Source organism: Heloderma suspectum, chromosome 15 (assembly GCF_057233095.1).
Source record: "Heloderma suspectum isolate Gila_16-S chromosome 15, 16-S_ref, whole genome shotgun sequence".
Taxonomy (NCBI): domain Eukaryota; kingdom Metazoa; phylum Chordata; class Lepidosauria; order Squamata; family Helodermatidae; genus Heloderma; species Heloderma suspectum.
The window spans coordinates 18754789-18777742 of NC_139472.1; the positions used below are offsets into that span (position 1 = coordinate 18754789).

The 22954-nt window shown below is 47.9% G+C and overlaps 1 protein-coding gene across 1 annotated transcript; it reads right to left on the bottom strand.

Moving 5' to 3' along the window:
* Positions 1 to 1781: 1781 nt before the first annotated feature.
* OTUD3 (OTU deubiquitinase 3) lies at positions 1782 to 22125 on the bottom strand. The gene is made up of 8 exons (XM_084822330.1): positions 21879 to 22125; positions 15493 to 15641; positions 14111 to 14223; positions 12964 to 13086; positions 10086 to 10220; positions 8230 to 8326; positions 6597 to 6775; positions 1782 to 4003 (listed from the first exon to the last, which is right to left on the bottom strand). Exons 1-8 carry the CDS (start codon positions 22064 to 22066, stop codon positions 3827 to 3829), a joined length of 1161 nt encoding a protein of 386 aa, XP_084678456.1. The 5' UTR covers positions 22067 to 22125; the 3' UTR covers positions 1782 to 3826.
* Between the last annotated feature and the right edge of the window lie 829 nt (positions 22126 to 22954).

Below are 22954 nucleotides of genomic sequence, written 5' to 3' on the forward strand. Positions count from 1 at the left end.
CCAATGCTCTCCCCATTGAAGCCCACTTAGCACCAAGACATTGTCATCTTTTCAGCACCAGGCTAAAACTTCCCTCTGCTCCCAGGCATTTGGCAGCATAGGATGGGGCATTTTAGTTTTTTTTTTATCATGTCCTGGTAGTTTTATTGTGGTTTTGATCTCTCTTAAATTGTTTTAATTTTTCTACGTTAAAAGGTTTTATCTTATGGGTTTTTAAATGTTGTATTTTGGGGTTTAATTGTTGTGAGCTGCCCAGAGAACTTTGGCTGTTGGGTGGTATAGAAATGGAATGAGTAAATGAACGTATCCATGACCAGTAGACCCAGGCAAGCTGCGTTCAGCCAGCCCTCCTCTCTCTGCCAATACGCAGACCTCATCTGGAGCACAAGGGCCTCAGGAGATTCCCTGATGCACCTCCTGCTAGAGCCGAGTCAGTGGGCAGGAGATGCCTGAGGCACCACCACTGCCCAAAAAGCACGGCCCCAGTCCTGAGGGCTGACCGGGCAAAGGGAAGGCCAGGGTGCAGAGAGACAGCAGGAAATGGGCTAATCCCACCGTCACAGAGCTGGTGCCTCACCCTGAATTGTTCTGGCAGCTGATTGAGAAGACAGAAGTCTTTTTTTCTGCAAGGGCGCAGAGCATCATCTGTCAGAATGCCACTTTGCCTGGGGCACAGCGACATGCAGGGCTGTGTACAGGGCTTTGTCCTTGGCGCACATCTCTGAAATGTCTGCTGCCGCTGCTGTGAACTGTGAAAAGCAAACAAGACTCTGTTCTGCATTGCCAATGGATGGAAGGGCCTCCCCCACAGGAGAGTGGGCATGAAGCAAGCAAAAGCCCTGTGGGGCCACGCCGAAGGCCAATTTAGTTCAGTGCCGTGTCCCACGATGCCCAACCAAATGTCTCTAGGAAACCCCAAAGCAAGCCTTGAAGGGAACTGCTCTTCCCACTCATTTTATCCCACAGCAACAGGTATTCTGAGGTACACTGCCTCTGAAAATGGAGGTTTTGTTCTACTAATGTGGCAAATAGTCACTGATAGAATCCTCCTCCTTTGGGGATTGGTGTAATTCCCTTTTCGAGCTTCCCAAGACAGGAGCCGCAATGCCATACATTAAGCCTGCATTCTATAAAAAACTTCCTTTTGTCCTGAATCTACTGACAATTCCTGTACCATCATTTCACCCCACATTAGTCAAGGAACAGCCTGGACCAAAACAAGAATCCAAAGAGGGCCCAAAAGAAATGGAACAAACGTGAGAGCAAAGAAGGCTGTTCGCTCCAGGCTCTTGAGGGAGCTTTTGCATTAACATTGCCTGGATACAGCTCCAGCTGAGAATCGCCCTCCCTCCTGCTACCAGCTGTCACTGCTGAAGACTCAGAGGACACAGCAGCCCTCCCACTCTATTTAGATCCGTTCCATGACCTGCTGATCTTTGCAACTAAGATTCTATTGCTTGAATTCGCTTTTTTCCTCCTCTCTCCCAATCCCATTTCTTTTTGTGTCATGCCTTTTAGACTGGACACTTGAGGCCAGGGACAATCTTATTTCTTACCTTTGTAAACCAATCTGAAAACCTTCTGGCTGAAGGACGGGATAAAAATATAATAAATATTTTAAAATGGCACGTTTCTCCTAGGTTTGGCTTCTCTCATTACTACAACAGCACGATGGGGAAAGCCCCAGGGACAGTTGTTGTTCTCAGGCTGTGAATGTGAGGCCACTGTGTACATCCTAGGGATCAACACAGCACTGAAAAAACAACACTGTAAAGACTTCAGTGGTTTAGCTGGTCAACAACCTCAATGAGGACATGTTTATTGAGACGCCCACAAAGATAAAGAACTGTTTCTCTCTCTCTTAGTCCATTCGTAATTATATCTATATAGCCTCTAACGGGCTTATACTTGGCTCTCTGCTATGCCTCCTTTTATCAGAATTTTGAGGATTATCAGTGACTGCTTATGTTTGACATTACACCAAAAGAAACGATTGGTGGCGTCGCTGAACAGCAGGCCAGATTCTTGGTGTTGTGAAAAAGTCAGGGGAACCCCAACCAAGCTGGCCTGTCAACTTGAGGGCACAAAAAAGGGCACGTGCCACAGCCACAGCCTCAGTTCCAGTCCTGAAGGCAGGTGACATCACTTCCTCGAGCGGTTTTCACCACCAGGGAGCATGAAGCTCCCACCTCCCCAGAGGCCAAATCCAACCTTCCTCTTTTTCTATGAATGGCATTTTTTTTAGCATGAATCAGGTAAATCCACCATTTGGCTAATAGATAGTAGTGACAAAATCCTATTCCGAAACCATCGTCAGACGGGTGCTACATTTTCTCACTGTTGCAGCACTAGGAGAAAAGCTGCACTTACCAAAATTCTCCCTTCTAACCAACCAGTAAAGGCACATAAGATCCACTCTGTATGGCAACTCTAGGGTACACGCTATTTATACATTTTAAAAGAAAACACTCAATGAGTATCACTCCCTGATTTCCATCCAGTGAGTTCTGATAACTGCTGCAATTTTTGAAAAAAACAACAACAATAAACCCTCTCTGGAGGAAAATGTTTTTTTCAGGGAGCAAAAGGAGGAAATAGTGCAACTAGGACTTTTGTTGACATAATTGAGTCTATAAATTTAATGTGAAGATTAAGAAGTGCTCAAGTTCCTAGTGTCTTTGGATGAAGGCCTGTAATGTGCCAAAATAAAAGGAACTGCAGATGTTCAAAATAAAAAAGTACATTTTGGACAGCCTTGTTCGTATGGTATTCTACTGACCTCACGGTGCAAGGGAAGCTTGGTCATTTTGTCCTTGGTTAAGTGGCAACACTTTAGAAGCTGACTTTGGAAGCCTTCCTTGGCACTCCATGCCTAGCCGTCTCACCCACCCCCAGCCAGCTCCTTTTCAGGAGACACCTTTACCAAGTAAGAGGGGCAGGACCAAAATCTCAGAGGGGCGGGCCCTTCCCAAGATCTGGGCTTTCCTCCCAAACGCAGCCATAAAGATTGGCAGCTGCCCGCCCAGAGCTGTGCCAAGCTGAAGGCGGCATCACTGAATCCTCTCTGCCACTCCTCATTACAGGTAGGTTAGGAACAACCCAAACTACCACACAGAGGAGTTAGAGAGAGGCAGGCCTCCCCGCTATTCTTTCTGGGGATACAGATGTGGAATTTAACCCCCTGCTAACCCAGACTATAGGTTGGTTGTGTGGAAGTAAGTTTCCTGTTCATAGAGAATTTGCTACTTGACTTCCCCTTCACTCAAGAGCCAGCTTCAGTTGCATCAGCTGAGGTGGAAAGGTTGATCATTGTGAAGAATATAAGAGAACTGCAATTAAGAAAAAAGAAAAGCAGCAGCCCAACAGGCTCACTACAACCTTTGGCAGGTAAGTTTCACTTTGGGATATGATTCAGGAACAGTTTTTCTATTTGCTTTGCAAAAGACACGGGCACAGTCCTGAGTAAAGAAACTTCAGCGCTGCTGTGGGGCACTGCAGTAAATTAGACAAACTGGAGGCAGTGACGAAAGATCCGGAAGTGAGCTGCACAAGGCCTGCAGCGCCACCAGGGGATTCTGCCGCCAGGCTCCTACCGCTGTTTGCACTCCAGCGCTGTGGCTGCTCACCCTTCCCATGCCAGCTTTCACGCACATGGCCGACGGTCAATCAGTTCAACAGCCCAGCAGACACCCCTGCTTACAAAGCCAGACAGGAGGGAGGCATTTGCTCTGAAGAGGGCGGGTTTGCCATGCAAACTAAAGTGCCCATAATTCCGTCTTCCCCCCATGTGTGTGTATTAAAAAAAAAAAAGGCAAATGGAATTAAGTCAGATGTTCAGCGCCGCAAAGGTCTTCACCAGGGTAACCTGCAACTCAGAGCCCATCTCGTGCTTATTATTGTCCGAGCTGTTGCTCTTGCCGGCCAGGGCTTTCTGCCGGCGCCGGTCCTCCTGCCTCCGCTTCTTCTCTAGCCGTTGCTGCTCCTTCTTTTGCTTGTTGGATACCTGCCAGCAGAGGGAAAGAAGGAAGGTGATCTAGAGGAATCCCTCTGGGAGCAGAGTTCTGGACGTGGGTGTTGGAATGAAGCAGAAGGACAGCTGGTGGCCAGGAGACTGCATAGTCAAGGCAGGAAGTGACAAGGACCTTAGCAGTGGGGAAAGCAAGAAAGGGATGGAGCTCCCAGCATTATGGGGGGCGTTAGCAGCTCACAGTCAGAGAAGAAACCCAGGGCATGTGTGCCCAGCTGATGCAGTAGAGCAGCCTTCCCCAACCTGGTGCATGCCAGATGTACTGAAGTACAACTCCCCGCATCCCCCAGGTTGCAGTACACACCAATATCACTAGTGGAGATAAAACAAACGACAGGTGGAGAAAGGACGGGGCAGGGGGAGAATGAGGAATTCGATCAAGTCGAACATCAATATTTTTTGAAGCTGAGTCAGAGCTGGTCCATCCAGCCCAGTACCTTCCACGACTGGCAGTGGCTCTCCAGGATCTCAGGCAGAGAGATCTTTCCAGCCTCGCCCATTAGGTATGGACTGTAGATGCCGACCTGGGAATGCCTATGTGCCAAGCAGGCACTCTGCCAACGAGCTCTGCTCTGCGGAGCTGCTGGGAAGACACCCATCCCAGCACATGTGAAAGGCCCTTGGCAATGCTGGATTAGACAGCAGAGCAAAGGTCACGCTCACACAGTGTGAAGCCGGCACATGAGGCTTTGCAGACAATCAGCGCTTCGTGCAGCAAATCCAAACTTTGCCTCATGGGATGCAGGCACTTTCCCTCAAGGGAAAGCTTCTGTCTTGGGGAGCCTCCTTTGCCCCCGCACCCAAATGTAACACACCGGTGTGGGGAAAACTCTGCCTTTCCTCGTGAAGCAAAGCCATGGCGTTGCGGAGCACTGTCTAGATCCCAGGTGCACCGCCATTGTTGACAAGCAACGAACCGCCCTCTTCCCACAGGCATATGCTGTGCTGTCACCTTAATAAACAGCACTCAGCCCCTAAAGACAGGGAGAGGCCTTAGCTCAGTGGTACAGCCCTTGCTTTGCGCGGAGAAGGTCCCAAGTTCGATCACTGGCATCTCCAAATAGGGCAGGAAAAACTCCTGCCCAAAACTCTGGAGAAACATTACTGCTGGGCAGGGTGGACAGTCCTGGGGGAGATGGGCCAAGGGTTCTGTGTAAGGCAGCTCCCTATGCTCCTCTGTGGCTCCCACAGGATCCAAATTTGACTCTTCTAAAAAGCAGACATTGTGGGAGCCCCTTGACAGTTTTCTTCTCTAGACAGCAAGTGTTTGGACTGCGTCCGGACGTACAGAGAATTTGGCAGTGAGCTCACCGTGGAAGCATACCACATCTGCAACGCGCATTCAGACTTTGACCAGGTTTGGGCTCGGGGGCAACTTCTTCTGTTTTTCGTTTGAAAAGAAATTGGATTTGTACCGCGCTGATTGGTCAGTCTGTGTTTATCGTAAGGCTGCCATAAGGCAATTTTCCTTCCTTCTGAAAGCAGGGCTGGTTGGCTGACCCTTGTGTCAGTCACCACCTCCCTGCATTCCTGTCCCCAAGAAGACATTTTAAATATTATCATATGGTACTGAACAAACTTTTTAAATGGGTACACGCTATTTATACATTTAAAAAAACCCCACTCAACGAGTATCACTCCCTGATTTCCATCCAGTGAGTTCTGATAACTGCTGGAATTTTTGAAAAAAAAACAATAAACCCTCTCTGGAGGAAAATGTTTTTTTCAGGGAGCAAAAGGAGGAAATAGTGCAACTAGGACTTGGGAAAACAAGAACAGCCAAAGTACAGAAGGTGGGGCAACCATCAGCTTTCATTTCAGAGTGAGGTATGTGTGTCAATATAAGAGCAAAGGACGGGAGAGGCAGGATTCGAACCCCTGCACCCAACTCCTGTTGGCAGGTACTTCTGTAAACAGTCAGAAAGACCTGAGATTGAAAGACCCCAGTTGGGGAGGTAGAGTTGGGACCAGAGAAGGAGAAACCTGACAAAAGATGTAAACTGGGCGCAAAGGGTGAAAGGAAGTCAAGGGAAAGAAATGAAGATCCAGTGATGACACAAGAGCACACGCTGGAGAATTATTCTAGCTGCAGAGTACACAACAATGGCGAGGAGAGTCAATAGCAAAGCCAAGGAATGACAGAGGACTGGAGCTGCAATCATTTGTGGGAACCAGAGCAAGGGCAGCAGGAAGAGAGGAGAAGACAGATTTTTGGCAAGCCAATAGTTCTGGATGAACAAGAGGCAGAGCTGGAGGAGGAATTAAAAGAATGACCAGAGGGCAGAAACGTGAATGAGCATCTGTCTGGACAAGAAGTTGGATGGCAATGCTATGAGAAGCGATGAGGAACAAGTGGAAAGAGAAAGACTCAGTCTTTCTGCTCAGGCCATGCTCTGAAGCAGCCTTCCCCTATCTGGTGCCCTCCTGATATGTTACACATCTGGAGACCACCAAGTTGGGGAAGGTTGCTCTGAAGTCATCCAGACAGATGGAACTCTCTCCCCAAACCCAAAGTACCAACACAGGAACTCCAAGACTTCCAAACTCCCTCTCTCCCTCTTTTCAATACCTTTGGGGCCGGCTGCTTTTTGCTGGCTTGCTTTCCTTCCACTGGGCTTGCTTGTGACTTGTTGTTTTCTATGTCCCGGTTTCCAAAAATCCTGGCACCACTTCCATTCTCTTCCCACAGGGCTGGCCTGGGATGCAGTTTGTGCCTGTTCCCCTGAGCCTCCTGGGCTTCCTCGGCATCTGTGAGAAGAAGGGGGATTCCTCAGAAACAAAATGCATTCTGTTTCTTGGCCTTGCCACCTGGGCACATACAGTACCCAGAAGGAAACACGGGAGCCAGGAGGCAACATAAAAGAGGCGGAGGCTTGCGTCATTAATGCAGGAGTAGGGGAACTGCAGGGGAGAACCAGCAGGCAGAAAGGCTGCTTGGCCCTTCTCCCATCCACCAATTCTCCACTTCAAGCCCTCTCCTAAGCAGTTTTGCCCCTGTTATTTTTGGTCTTTGTGGGGTGGGTTGTTTGCGAGAGGAAACTGGCAGGCAGAAGGGTTAAGCACCTCCCTCGTGTCACCCACATCTCTCCAGCAGATGCCCCCATCTCTGAAGTAACAAAGTACATTTGGAAGTGGGAAGCCTTTATCCATCTTGTAACACATATTTCTGCCCTCACTAGGACTGATTGGGAGGCTTGGTGCACCGAATGGCTATTTTTCTTAGTAGGAGTAAATGTATATCCCACCTTTAAAAAAAAAACTTTCTTACAAGGTGGCTTCCAATTACAGTAACATATAAGTTAAACATGTTTATAATATAAAAGGCATTAAAGTTAAAACTAGAAACATACGATCACAATAAAATCAAACAGTAGCCAGCAATAACTTGAAAGCACTAAAAATGTACTCAGCCCAATAAAACCAAGATCACAAAATGAAGTGACACCACAAAATAAAGCAATACCGCAATCACAGCAGCCCAACCAAAATCCTTAAAATTATGAAAAGGCAGTGGTAAACAAGTTAGGTTTTCATTGCCCATTTGCACTGCAATCCTGTGCATGTCTACTAAGAACTGAGCCCCGCTGAGTTAAACAGGGCTTACTCCCAGGTGTGTATTGGGTTGCAGCCCTGAAGGCCCAGAATGATAAAAACTGGTCTGCGCACCCTGAATTTAGACATCCCACCCTATCCCTTTTCCTTGCAGGTCAAGTCTTTTAGACTATAAGCCCATGGGCAAGAACTGTCTTGTTTCCGGTCTTTGTAAGCTGCTTGGGGGGCTTTTTGGCTAAAGAGTGGCATAAAAAAGGCTTTAAGGAAATAAAAAAACTTCAGCCTGCAAAAGGAGTCCTGCTCTCTCGTTCACTCCTTACTCCTTTCCGTTACTTCACTCCCCCATTAAAAAACTCTAAATTCTTCAGCAGACCCCCAGCCGCCACCCCAAAATCTGGCACATAAAAATCAAGTACAAAAAGGTGTCTGGCCTTACAACAGTGACCTCCTGGAGCTTTGGAGATTTCCCTCTGGACTCATTCAGCAGGTGTGGGGAAAAAGGCCACTTCCTCTTGAAAATTGAAAAGCGGGGGGAGAGGAACATGAGAAGCAAAGCAAGCAAATCTGATGCTCCTTTGCTTGCTGCTATACTCAATAGTGCTGTGCAGGCTTCAACGAAAGCAGCAGGCAAAGTGCGTTCCAGTACTTACGGAGCCTTTTCACCTCATTCATTTGAAAAACAGCAAATATTGCAGACTCGATATTGTAGTCCTCAGTTTCAAGGATCTGGACAATTAAATTGGCATCCTGCAAAGAAAACGAGACACGCTGGATCAATTTTGGAAACCTGTGTGGGCAGGTGACAATCATCACACGGAGCCAAAGAGCTTCACATGAGCTCTTAGAAATCTTTACAACCCCCTGGAAGGTAGGTCAGCATTATTCATCCCTAAGGTACAAGCCAAACACATGCTACTGCATTCCAGTGTTCAAAGCCACACATTCCACCTGGCCGCATCAGGGGGGTGGTAAAACAGTGAAGTCCCGTCCATCAACCTGCCTGAGGCCATTCAGCTCCCCCTCCCACAACAGCCTCCTGCAGCGATCACTCCTCCACTTGGTCATTGCACAATTTCATTAATGAACACTACAAAAGTATTGCAACCAGAACGCTGCCGATTTTCTTCTATTCTTCCCTATTTGTTCCTTTTGTATAATGTCTCACAGATCAGGGGTAGGCAGACTTCAGGCTTGCAGGACCTACTTTGGTGGGTTTTTTTCAACAAGAACCTTGAGATCCACCAACCAGAGCCATGTGCAAAGGATTAGCTCAGGCGGGTGGACTAAGAATTCAGGAGCATGTGCTCAGCCCAGAAATGTGGCTGCTACTAGAACCAAGTTCACAAGTTCTTCCGCACAAAAATCCACTCCTGCTTCCCCCCCGAAAATGTTTTTTCAGCAATCTCACTGGGGTGGGGGGTTAGTTGTTAGGTAACTGGGAGTCAGACAAGCTTGCTGAGCTACTGTAGTTCGGCCAGAGATCTACCAGTAAATCCTGATCCACCTTCTGCCCAGCCCTCTTATATTGTAAGCCATTATTGCGATCTGCCCAAGGGTCTCAGCAAAAGGTATAATAAATGTGATAAACTTTTAAAAAAATTGCAGGGCTGAGAAAGAGTGACTTGCCTAAGGGCAGTGAGTGGGTTTGCAGCTGAGGCGAGATTTGAACCAGAGACCCTTGCACCCTTTCCTGAGACAACAGAACCGGAAAGGGAATATCAGAGCCTTGGGTGGGTTGAAGGACTTGATGCCTGTCAGGCTGCAAGAGGGCTCATAGGTTCTTTGCTTTTCCCCCCTCACAAAGCACTCTGGCAAGATTTCAATTGTAAGGTCTGGGGGAGGGGGGGAATCACGGCTGTTCAATCAGCTTCTATGGATAGCATGGATGTATTCAGAGAAGTCTAACGGCATTTGATTTTCTGATGTGGAGATTAACAATGTGGCCTGAAGAGAATCCTCCCAAAGTTACTCAAGGCAGAGAGAATAGCCCGGTTCACACATAACGGCAGCAAATCATGGATTAATTCATCTATGATTTGATGGGTTGCATGCTGCACAGGAGCTGCTTCTGTTTTACATAATCAACCTCCGATCAGCCCAATCATAGGTTGCTGTGTGACATGTGAACCCAGATATTTTGGGTGGTTTGTGGGTTGAATAACCCAAAATTAACTTATGATTAGTTCTTAGGTTAACTTGGAGTTGTTTAACCCACAAACAACCCAAAGTCTCCACGTCTGTATGTCACACAACCTACCATTGGGCCAATCGGAGGCTGATTATGCAAAGTGGGAGCAGCTCGCACACCACACACAACCAAGCAAATCCTGGGTTAATTAGCCCAAGTTTTTCCACCATCATGTGTGAATGGGCCCAGTAACTGACAGATATGCGACGGCGGGAGTGCACTGAGACAGCTTGGCGGAATGAGCACTTCATCATAACCCGCCGGGCCAAGAGTCACCTCTACAAGCAAGTCCCACACCAAGGAATCAGAAAAGCTAACCAGGCAGCCGGTGGCATTCCGAACTTTCTGGACTGCGTCCGCCATTTCATCTTGTGTCTCCTCAGCAGAGCTCTCCACCTCCTCCTCCCCCAGGTGGATTTTCTCTTTTTTATTGGACTCATTTTTGCACAGCATCTGGAGCGACACAAAAAGCAAGCAGGTAAACTCAGCAAGATGCAACACTGAGCAGGGGGATGCTGCCAAAAACGGCATCCGTGCACGCCATTCCTCCTTCACTCCCTGTAACCTTTAGGAACAGAAATGCCTAACGGGACATCCTTGTGCTGTGCTCTAACCAGCACCTCACCCCCAGCCCCCTCTGTGGCAGCCAGGAATGCCTCCTCCTGGGGCCAGGGAAAAGCTCGACGTGGTGCCACGTCTAAATGCTGCAGGACAAGAAAGAACAACTGGGCAGAGTTGCCACCTTGGTTCACACCTAGGTCGGCCCTTACAATGCACTGGGATGGAACGTTTGCAGATTTCCACTGGCAACTTAAGATTTACGGCATGAGAGAAACACATGCTGCAGTTAGCCTAATTAACTCAGAATGGTCAGGTATAAGGCCTCTTCTCACTTCACCCACATCCAGCGGCGTGGGAAGCACTGCCAGGGTGTCACCCTATGTCACTGAGGTTCATGAGTGAATTTATTTATTTATTATTGCATTTATAGCCCGCCTTTTTTCCTCTTGCAAGGAATCACAGAATCATAGAATAGTAGGGTTGGAAGGGGCCTACAAGGCCATCGAGTCCAGCTCCCTGCTCAGTGCAGGAATCCAAGTCAGACCATCCCTGATAGATGGCTGTCCAGCCTCCCCTTGAATACCTCCAGTGTGGGGGAGCCCACCACCTCCCTAGGTCATGGGTTCCATTGTCGGATTGCTCTAACAGTCAGGAAGCTTTTCCTGATGTTCAGCCGGAATCTGGCTTCCTGTCACTTGAGCCCATTCTTCCATGTCCTGCACTCTGGGATGATTGAGAAGAGGCCCTGGCCTTCCTCTCTGTGACAACCTTGCAAGGACTTGAAGAGCGCTATCCTATCTCCCCTCAGTCTTCTCTTCTCAAGGCTAAACAGGCCCAGTTCTTTCAGTCGCTCTTCATAGGGCTTTGTTTCCAGTCCCCTGGCTTACATTATCCTCCTCCTCTCCGTTTTATCCTCACAACAAACCTATGAGGTAGGTTGGGCTGAGAGTCTGTGATGGGCCCATAGTCACCCAGTGTGCTTCCACGGCTGAGTGGGGACTAGAACCCGGATCTCCCGGCTCCCAGTCCACCACTCGAACCACTACACCACGCTGGCTCTCAAGTGGCCGGTGGCCACATGAGCACAGCCTATCATGTGTGCCTTGTCCACCAAATCAGCACATCTCCAGGAGGAAGGAAACAGCCACACATCGTTGCTTAAGCCACACATGTTGCTCAGAGGCACTTTGGGCATGCGACGTGTGGGTGTGCATGAGAGAGAAGGAGAGCGCAACAGAAGGGGCCGTTGTGCGATTTCAAACCCAAAATTATGCCCAACCGTTCCAGAGGCAGATGTCTGTACTGGACAGCACAATCACCAGGAAACAGGCTAGATGCAGAGGTGGAGGTGGTAGTCCTGTGTGAAACCGAGTGAAGGCCTCCTCCGGAGTAGTGTGTCCAGTTCTGGGCACCGCACTTGAAGAAGGATGCAGGTGAGCTGGAGAGGGTTCAGAGGGCGGCAACGAAGATGATCAGGGGACTTGAAACGAAGCCCTGTGAGGAGAGACGGAACGAACTGGGCCTGTTTAGCCTTGAGAAGAGAAGACGGAGGGGAGATAGGATAGCGCTCTTCAAGTCCTTGGAAGGTTGTCACAGGGAGGAAGGCCAGGACCTCTTCTTGATCATCCCAGATGTAGGACATGGAATAATGGGCTCAAGTGACGGGAAGCCAGATTCCGGCTGAACATCAGGAAACACTTCCTGACTGTTAGAGTAATGCGACAATGGAACCCATTACCTGGGGGGGGTGCTCTCCCATGCTGGAGGCATTCAAGAGGAGGCTGGACAGCCATCTGCCAGGGATGCTCTGACTTGGATTCCTGCCTTGAGCAGGGGGTTGGACATGACGGTCTTATAGGTCCCTTCCAACCCTACTATTCTATGATTCTAAGTCCCCGTCCCCCCAACCCCTTTAGGGAGATTTTCAGTTACTTTCGCTTGCCTGGCGGGACTCCCTATTTTGGAGTTCTCTTGAACCTTTAGACAGGGCTCTTGAACAGAGGCCTCTTGAAGAGAACCATTTGCTTGCTTTCTTCATCATATGTTCCATTTTGCTTTCTGAGCCCAGTTCCTCCCTCCCTGCCCCTCATTCAGATATTGTCTACAGCACACATGGAATCAAAGGAGATTTTGTGATGTGCTCCGCTGTGCTTAGCAGTATGACTGTTTCATAAGGGCTTGCACTTTTCCCAGCACCTGCTATAAGAGATCCTTTTTAACTGAGGACTCCAGGAATTGAACCTGGGGCCTTTTGCATGCAAAGCGGGAGCCCTACAACTGAGCAAGGGGTCCCTCCTACCCCGCTATCCGGCACAGCTTTATTTTATTCTGGAGATGAATAACGCATCCTTATTTATTCATCAAGAAATTCGTATCCTGCCTTCAAAGAATTTTTCTAAGCCAGCTTAGCCTTTCCCCTCTGTAGAATTAAGTTCTAGATTCCCACCCTATGCTTGACCCAGGCAGGTAAGTTTTAATAGGGAAGCAGTCTGTTAAATGCAAGACTTTGCTTTTCAACCGTACTATTTTGCAAAGCTAAAAATCAACTACCCAACAAGCGGGGCGAACCCCACCCCAGGAAGAACCGTGGAGTGTTTCCAGCACTCCAGAAAAGTCACAACTTAACAAAACCAACCTCTGTCTGTAGCCAGGCAGGAGCCTCTGAGTTGTCATTAACCTTTCGGACGCTGTCATAGTGCTCTCCGTACCGATACGCGATGTGCAGCTCTCGGGCATTGCTTTTGTCTGTTCCACGGATCTGGGAGAGAAGGAGCGACGCACACACGAGGCTTTATTTTATTTATTTATTTATTCATTTATTAGATTTATTAGCCGCCCATCTGGCTGGCCACTCTAGGCAGCGTACAATACTAATAACAAATTTACATAATCAACTGAACAAAACAACACTACTCTAAAAAACTCTAACCCACCCCAAATGCCCTCCTGAACAGTCAGGTTTTTAAAGCCCAGTGGAAGCTCATCAAAGAAATCTGGATGCTTTCAAGAGTGTGAGACATTCTCAGAATTAAGCTGGGCTTTCACTCAGCCAGACACTTTCCATTTCCTGCCAGGATTCATGGGATTAATCATTTTCAGTACACCGCCCCCCCCGCCCCCCCCCCCCCCCCCGGCATCGAGCTCTAGCTCAGGACTCTTTCTCTCCCTTCCCCCAGTGCATGCAGCAGGGGGAGCTGAGTGAGGAAGGGTCCTGCAGTTTAGGGAACTCAGGCTCCAATCCTTAATCTCACTTAACTGGAAGTAAATCCCACTGAATGCCCTGCGATTTACATCTGAACAAGCACAGGACCTCATTCTTTTTCAATTTTGTATGTTAAAGATTTTATATTATGTTTTTATTATGTTGTATTTGGGGATTGTAATTCTTGTGAACAGACTATTGAGAGGTATAGAAATGAAATAAATGAAATGGCCAGCAAAAACTAAAAACTTCTGCTGTGCACACTGATCTTTCCCACAAGCATCCCTCAACTGAGGCAGGAGAGTCAAGCACCAACCGCTTTCCCCAGCCTCACATGTCTGGGTGACATTAAGGGTTTCAGCCTTCTACTTTGTGTTACACAGACCTACATGCCAACTGCCCCTGACTCTGTGAATCATCTACAATTCAAGGGTTACTGATGCTCAGGAGCTCCCCAGAAGTTGGAATATTCTTTTACTAGCAGCCATACTGGAGCAGCAGGAAAGGTCTGTGCAAGTGATGCAGTAGTATGTTATTATTCAGATGGCAAGCAATTTTCCATGGTGGTTTTGAGGCTTACCTGCCACAGAGGAGCGTTGAGCTGGTGGATGACAACGTTCACTTGATTGTTCCTTGCAAAAGCTACAATAGCATCATTACCAGCAAAAGTCCCTGGCTGGGTTAAATTGGCAACTGGAAGAAATGAGGTGAGAGGGAAATGTATGCTGAGGAATGAAAAAAAGAAATAGAGGAAAAGATGCCACACAGATAAAGCAATTGTCTTATTTCTTATCTTGTTAAGCCACTCTGAGCCTTTTTGGCGGAAGGGTGGGATAAATATTTATTAAAAATGCTATTAAAAATGGTGACAGCGCGGAATAATTAGCCCATTGACAAGACACAGTGAAACTCAAGAAAGGGGAAAAAATCACTTGGAATAACAACACGCAACCAACAATTTCAGGATCCAGCCCAGTTCCTGAAGATGGACAGGGAGCTTTTTCATCAGACTGCCACCTACAAACTTTGCCCCCAAGTGATATGAGCAAAACCAGAAACCAGTTCACAGCACTGCCATCCACCAGCCTAGATTCCCAATTCTAAAAAAAAATCATGTGTGGGGAAAGCACGGATTCTCCCGCAGTGATACCATGGGCAAGTGTGGGTGTATATGGAGACCCCTTCTGATACAATTAAACTGTACCATACATAACGTTTTCCCAGTATAAAGTCCCATGTCAGTTTTAAAATATTGCCCTGGGACACACGAAACAGTGCAGATAAGCAGACACCTTCACACATAAGCACAAAGGGATGCAAATAAGGCTCTTCTTTGGCCAGCTGGACTGAGAGCAGCCCATTCCACATCTATTTGGAAGATTTCGGCTCTGGCCTTCAATACTGCTGCTCTCAGGGTGGCTTACAGAGTATAAAAACAATTAAAACAATAAAACCAAAATAGTGAAAATATTCAACAGTGAAACAGCAGAAAATAAAAGCATAAACACAGGACAGCAGAATAAAAATATACTAATGAACATTTTAAAAGGTCTGGGAAAATAAAAAGGTCTTTGCCTGGCGCCAAAAAGACAAACAATAGGCAAGCCACCTGTGGGGTGGCAGGTATTCTAAAGGTAGGGCTCCATAACCAACAAGACCTTCCTTAACCCCTGGATAGCCACTCACTTTATTTTGAAGGTGACCTCAGTGTACAGACCCTGATGCCAAGCCATAAAGGGCTTTACAAGCACCAACACCTTGATTTGAGCTTGGAAATGGACCGAAAGCCAATGAAGCTTTTGCAGACACAGTGAGATTTGTTTTCCCATTGGCCAGTCCCAGTTATCAGCTTGGCAGCTATATTTGGGACTGCTGGAAGTTTCTGAGCCATCCTCAATGGTAGCGCCACATACAATAACGTTGTAGGAGACGCAACCTCCCCACTTCCCACAGCACACCCACCATGCTTCTCAAAAGGGACATCGTCCTCTACGAAAGGCTCAAAGTCTTCCCGTTGTTTTATCATGTAGTCCACTGTTTCCTGGCGGTGTTTGAGGTGGTCCCGGGAGTGCCCTTCGAGCTGGTCCCCAAGAGCCCGGAACAAGCAGTTCCTGGGAAAGGAAAGATACTCAGCTTAATTTGTCTGAAGGAGATTTGTCAATACAGGGGAAAAACATTGGATTAACATCACAAGCAATGACTGACTAACAAGACAGGACTGACCAACAACCCAACAAATTAGCTGGTTTGACCTCTCCTGCTGAAAAAGAAGAACACATGGTTTTCCGTCTGGTACGATCAATACTATTTCCCTCCTAAGTAAATGTATGCTCCAAGTCATGGGCACCACAGTTGTAAACATTTATCCTCCTCATACCCAATTCATTTCCTTTTTTTTCTTTTGGTAAGGATCCCAAAACACCAAGGACAGCACTTTGAGGAAAGCACAAGGCCAGCTAGAGACAGCACCGCTAAGGTGCACTAGCTTACCCAGCCAAACCCATTTTGATTACAGTCTTTGTCAGGGGCCCAGTAGAACAAAGAAGCACCATGTTTTCTATGTGCTACTGCTACAAAGTGATAGAGCAGGGATGGAAAACGTGTGGCCCGACAGATGTTTTAGCATACAACTGCCATCATCTCTCACTGTTGGTTACACTGGCTCAGGATGATGGGAGTTGTAGACCAAAACATCCAGAGAGCCACAATTTGCCCACCCCTGTGAGAGGAATCACTTTGCAACAGAAGCAGAGTACATAGACAACATAAGAGTGTTGTTCTGTTTTACTGTGCCCCTGAGGAAGCATATAATTAAAATGCATTGGACTGAGTAACTGAAAATGCAATGTACTTTCTCACTTTTCATTCCTGTTTTGGTGCCTTCCTTCCTTTGTGCCAAAATGTTTTGCTACATCTCCCTTTGAAGATTCAGCTCCTGCCCCCTGGGAAGAAATCTGTCTCCTGCGGAAAACCCATACACCCTGCCTTGGTTTACAGAGGGAGGTGGTGGTGCTGGGTCCCCCCGCCATATTACTAATGCCTGTAAGTATCTGTAAGTATCCAGGTTTACAAATGCTACAGGAAGATAACCCCACAGCAGTCTTCCCCATAAGGCAGCAGCTTAACGCAAGTTATATTTGCCTCAGTGGCTGGGGAAGGCAAAAGAAAAAAAGTCCCACAGCTATACTTCAGTACTTGGCACCCAGATGGGCTCAGCCCAGGAGTGGGAAGCCCAAGGTAACAGCTTAGAAGAACCAGCTGCAGGGCGGCATCTGCGTGGAGAGACGCAGAAGCCCCCAAAAGAAAAGGGAGTATGGGGAAAAGGGACAGGCCTAAGGAGGAGGGAAATAAAGAGTTTTGCTTCCTTACTTGACATTTAAGTGGAGATGCCAGCTGGGATTGGACCTGCATGCAAAGCAGATGCTCTGCCACCGAGCTATGGCCTTGCTCCTCTAGCACAGCTGAAGAACAGGTAGAAATTCAGCAGGTGTTCTTCCCCCTACTAGGGTGGAGATGACGTGATAGAGAAAGCTTTACCTGCTGGACCTCTGCCTGTCCAGAGCCTGTTTAAGGAAGAGGAACCTTGAATAAGGAACCAGAAGAAAAAGCTGGCAACCCTAAAAGGAGAGATACTAAAAATGGTGTGTACATTGGTCCAACTGGCGTGTAAATTGGCTTCATTTTGGTGCCAAGTTAAAACATGGCTTTTTACCAAAGCGTTTGAGGGCTAAATGCATTCCTTAAGGTTGCGCACCGTTTTAACTGTTTTATTGTTTTAGATTTTAATTGGTATTAGCTTGCTTAATGGTTGAATAGGTTTTTAGCTGTTTAAATGATTTATTGTTTTATACTGTTTAAATTGATGTTATCTGTACGCCGCCTTGAGATCTTAATGACAGAGGGTGGGAAACATTTGTATCCCACCCTCTGTCATTAAGATCTCAAGGCGGCATACAGATAACATCAATTTAAATTTATTTATTAAAAAAAATTATTAAATTTATTCATCAAAATAAAATGAATAAAATAAATAAAAACGGGGAGCATAAAACCAACAAGCCAGGCTTGATTGGAGGGTGGAAGGAATATCTCAGCTGCAGCCACCTCTGCCTCTTTCCCCTGCCCCTTGCAAGGAGGCTGGGCAGGGCATGCTGGCTGGGAGTGGTGATGGGAGTTGTAGTCAGCTCGGGTCAAGGTTATCTGAAAGACCATATTCTCCCCTATGAGCCTCTCATGCCCTGAGATCTTCAGGGGAGGCCCTTCTTGCTGTCCCGCCACCATCACAGGCACGTCTGGTGGGAATGCGAGACAGGGCCTTCTCAGAGGCTGCCCCAAGGCTCTGGAACTCCTTTCCTAGGGAGGCAAGAGTGGCACCCTTCTCGATATGCTTTCCCAGGCATGTAAAAGCCGTTTTGTTTCAGCAGGCCTCTGGGGATAGCTAGTCTGGACCTGTGAGAATGACGGATGGATACTACAGTTAAATTTCTTATCTTTTAATATTGACATTTTATGCAATTTTAATATTATTGATTTAATTATATTTTTAATTCCTAACTTTTGATGATTTAATTATATTTTTAATCCCTAGCTTTTGCATACTTATTATAGGGCTTCCCCTTCATGGATCACTGCCTTGTTGTGGCGAAGGGGCTTGCATAACTCAGTGAAGCCATAAGCTATGCCGTGCAGGGCCACCCAAGACGGACAGGTCATGGCAGAGAGTTCTGACAAAATGTGGTCCACTGGAGAAGGAAATGGCAACCCACTCCAGTATTCTTGCCAAGAAAACCCCATGGAACGTATCACAAGGCTAAAAGAGAAGACGCCGGAAGATGAGCCCCTCAGGTCGGAAGGTGTCCACTATACTACTGGGGAAGAGCAGAGGGAATTTCCAAGTAGCGCCAGAAACAGTGAAGCGGCTGGGCCAAAGCCAAAAGGACACTCAGCTGTGGATGTGTCTGGTGGTGAAAAGAAAGTCTGATGCTCTAAAGAACATTGTTTAGGAACCTGGAATGTAAGATCAATGAATCAAGGTAAGCCGGAGGTGGTCAAACATGAGATGGCAAGATTGAACATCGACATCTTGGGAATCAGTGAACTAAAATGGACAAGCATGGGCGAATTTAATTCAGGTGACCATTATATCTACTACTGTGGCCAAGAATCCCTCAGAAGAAATGGAGTAGCACTCATAGTCAACAAAAGGGTGAGAAAAGCAGTACTGGAGTACAATCTCAAAAACAATAGAATGATCTCAGTATGAATCCAAGGCAAACCATTCAACATCACAGTAATTCAAGTCTATGCCCCAACCACTGAGGCCGAAGAAGCTGAGGCTGATCGGTTCTATGAAGACCTAAAACGCCTTCTAGAACTAACACCAAAACAAGATGTCCTTTTCATCATAGGGGATTGGAACGCTAAAGTAGGAAGTCAAGAAATCACCGGGATAACAGGCAAGCATGGCCTTGGTGTACAAAATGAAGCAGGACAAAGGCTAATAGCGTTTTGCCAAGAGAACATGCTGATCATAGCAAACCCTCTTTTCCAACAGCACAAGAGACGACTCTACACATGGACATCACCAGATGGCCAATATCGAAACCAGATTGATTATGTCCTTTGCAGCCAAAGATGGAGAAGCTCCATACAGTCAGTAAAAACAAGACCTGGAGCTGACTGTGGCTCACATCATGAGCTGCTTCTTGCAAAATTTCGGCTTAAATTGAAGAATGTAGGGAAAACCACTAAACCATTCAGGTATGACCTCAATCATATCCCTTATGAATATACAGCGGAGGTGAGGAATAGATTTAAGGGATTAGATCTGATAGACAGAGTGCCTGAGGAACTATGGACGGAGGTCCGTAACATAGTTCAGGAGGCAGCAACTCAATCCATCCCAAAGAAAAAGAAATGCCAGAAAGCAAAATGGCTGTCTGATGAGGCTTTACAAGTAGCTGAGGAAAGAAGGGAAGCGAAAAGCAAGGGAGAAAGGGGAAGATATATCCAACTGAATGCAGAGTTCCAGAGAATAGCAAGGAGAGACAAGAAGGCCTTCTTAAATGAACAATGCAAAGAAATCGAGGAAAATAACAGAATGGGAAAGACTAGCGATCTCTTCAAGAAAATCGGAGGTCTCAAGGGAACGTTTTGTGCAAAGACGGGCATGATAAAGGATAAAAAAGGCAGGGACCTAACAGAAGCAGATGAGATTAAGAAAAGGTGGAAAGAATACACAGAAGAACTATACAGGAAAGTTCTTAATGTCCCTGATAGCCATGATAGTGCAGTCACTGAACTTGAGCCGGACATCCTCGAGAGTGAAGTCAAGTGGGCCTTAGGAAGCATTACTAACAACATAGCTAGCGGATATGACAGTATTCCAGCTGAGCTATTTAAAATCCTAAAAAATGATGCTGTTAAAGTGCTGCACTCAATATGCCAACAAATTTGGAACACTCAACAATGGCCACAAGACTGGAAAAGGTCAGTTTACATTCCAGTTCCAAAGAAGGGCAACGCCAAAGAGTGTTCAAACTACCATACAATTGCGCTCATTTCACATGCCAGCAAGGTGATGCTCAAAATCCTACAAGCTAGGCTTCAGCAGCATGTGAACCGAGAACTACCGGAAGTACAAGCTGGGTTTCAAAGAGGCAGAGGAACTAGTGATCAAATCGCCAACATTCTCTGGATCATGGAGAAAGCAAGAGAATTCCAGAAAAATGTCTATTTCTGCTTCATTGACTACGCTAAAGCCTTTGATTGTGTGGATCACAACAAACTCTGGCAAATTCTTAAAGAGATGGGAGTACTAGACCACCTTACCTGTCTCCTGAGAAAACTGTACGAGGGTCAAGAAGCAACAGGAAGAACTGGACATGGAACAATTGGTTCAAAATTGGGAAAGGAGTACGACAAGGCTGCATATTGTCGCCCTGCTTATTTAATTTATATGCAGAGTACATCATGAGAAATGCCAGGTTGGATGAATCACAGGTCAGAATTAAGATTGCCGGGAGAATTATCAACAACCTCAGATACGCAGACGATACCACCCTGATGGTGGAAAGCAAAGAGGATCTAAAGAGCCTCTTGTTGAGGGTGAAAGTGGAGAGTGCAAAAGCTGGTTTGAAACTCAACATTCAAAAAACAAAAGATCATGGCATTTGGCCCCATCACTTCCTGGCATATAGAAGGGGAAGAAATGGAAGCAGTGACAGATCTTATTTTCTTGGGCTCCAAGATCACAGCAGACAGTGACTGTAGCCATGAAATTAAAAGACACTTGCTCCTTGGGAGGAAAGCTATGGCAAACCTAGACAGCATAGTAAGAAGCAGAGACATCACCTTGCCAACAAAGGTCCGTATAATCAAAGCTATGGTTTTCCCGGTGGGAACGTATGGCTGAGAGAGCTGGACTATAAGGAAGGCTGAGCGCCGAAGAATTGATGCTTTCGAACTGTGGTGCTGGAGAAGACTCTTGCGAGTCCCCTGGGCTGCAAGGAGGTCAAATCAGTCCATCCTAAAGGAAATCAACCCTGACTGCTCATTGGAAGGACAGATACTGAAGCTGAAGCTCAAATAATTTGGCCACCTAAAGCGAAGAGAAAACTCCCTGGAAAAGACCCTGATGCTGGGAAAGATCGAAGGCAAAAGGAGAAGGGGACAGCAGAGGATGGGATGGCTGGATAGCATCACCGATGCAATGAATATGAACTTGAGCACACTCCAGGAGAGAGCGCAGAACAGGAAGGCCTGGCATGCTATGGTCCACGGGGTCACGAAGAGTCGGACACAACTTAATGACTGAACAACAACAAAGTTATAGGGCTTAACTGTACTGCTTTAACATTGTAAAGCCGCCTTGAGTCCCAATAAAAAGGAAAAAGGCGGGATATAAATAAATACAATACAATAACAGTAAAAGTAAAAGTAAACCAGACAGGCCGCTCAACAAGATCAGCCTCGGATGGCCTTCTCGCCGTCCCATCAGCCAGGACAGCTGGGCTGGTGAGGGGAGGGAGAGGGCCTTCCCTGTGGCGGCCCCCACTCTGTGGAGCTCCCTCCCTAGGGAACTCCGCCACGCCCCCTCTTTCACGAGCTTCCGCCACGCATGAAAAACGTGGCTAGGGCATTTTTAGAAACACGATGTTTTAAGGCAGCATTGTATTGTTTTAAACTGTTGCTATTCTCGCGCGTCGCCCGGAGCGGCAGGCTGCCCGGAGGCGTGACAGCGGCGGGGGGGGCTGTGGGCGGAGCCCGTGACGAAGGGGTGGGGCGGGGCTCGGGCCCGCGGGCGGGGCGGGGCGGGGCTCCCTCGCGGAGGGCGGGGCTCGGCTCACCCGTCGCCCGGCACCTCCCTGAGGCGCAGCCCGAGCGCCTGCAGCTGCCCGGCCAGGCCGCCCTCGCCCTCGGCCGGGGGCCGGTTCCGCCTCTCGCGGGCCAGCGCCCTCCGCGCCGCCCGCTCGTCCCGCCTCCGCTCCGTCTCCGCCTTCCCCGGCCGCGCCTTCGCCGCCTGCTTGCGGGACATCGCCGCGGCCCGAGCCGGCTCCCGTCAGCCGGCCGCGCGCATGCGCCGCGCTGTTCCGGCCGCGCGCCTTCCCGTCACGTGACGGCGGCAGCCGTAGAGAGGCGGGCCGGAAAGGGCGGCAGCCATAGAGAGGCGGGCCAGAGCGGGCTGCTCCGATTCCAGCCTGGGCTGGGTGGGAAATGTCCGAAATAACCGGGGGTGGGGGGTGGATAATATTCAGTGTGGAATTTAGAGGGGGGTTGAGGCACCGTGTGAACTGAGTTTCTAATCTTGCCTTCCATCCAGGTGGTGGCTGGGGCGCCCCCTTTTTTTCCTCTCACAACAATCCTGTGAGGGAGGCCCGGCAGAGAGTTTGTTTATTTATTTATTTATTTATTGCATTTATACCCCGCCTTTTTTCCTCTCGCAAGGAACCCAAGGCGGCTTACATGATCCTCCTCCTCTCCGTTTTATCCCCACAACAACAACCCTGTGAGGCGGGTTGGGCTGAGAGTCTGTGACTGGCCCAAAGTCACCCGGTGAGCTCCCATGGCCCAGTGGGGGCTAGAACCCGGATCTCCCGGCTCCCAGTCCAGCGCTCTCGCCACTACGCCACGCCGGCTCTGCGTGAAATACTGATCATTCCTTGGGAGGGTTTTTTCGGGGGGGTTCTTATCTCCTCGCCTCCTTCCCAGTGCAGGAATTCCCTCCAGCACTGTCACTACTGGAAACACACGCACCGTTTTTACTCCTCCTGGGGAAATTTCCATGGGTCCTGGGATATTATCCCCCCACCCCACCCCGGTGGTGATAAAAAGCTTCAGGGAGTCGGGTTAGTTAGTGGGGAAACGCTGCAAAGAGTTAAGAAGCTCCTCACGCCTGTGTTCCCTGCCAAATTGCGGCCCCGGC

Bases quoted from the DNA above. Each gene is read 5' to 3' on its own strand.
- OTUD3 (XM_084822330.1), bottom strand. From the start codon at position 22,066: ATGTCCCGCAAGCAGGCGGCGAAGGCGCGGCCGGGGAAGGCGGAGACG. The intron at 10,221-12,963 runs GTTGGTTTTGTT...GTGTCGCTCCAG, and splicing joins CTGCCTGGCTACAGACAGAG to ATGCTGTGCAAAAATGAGTC. The intron at 6,776-8,229 runs GTAAGTACTGGA...TTCTTCTCACAG, and splicing joins GAATGAGGTGAAAAGGCTCC to ATGCCGAGGAAGCCCAGGAG.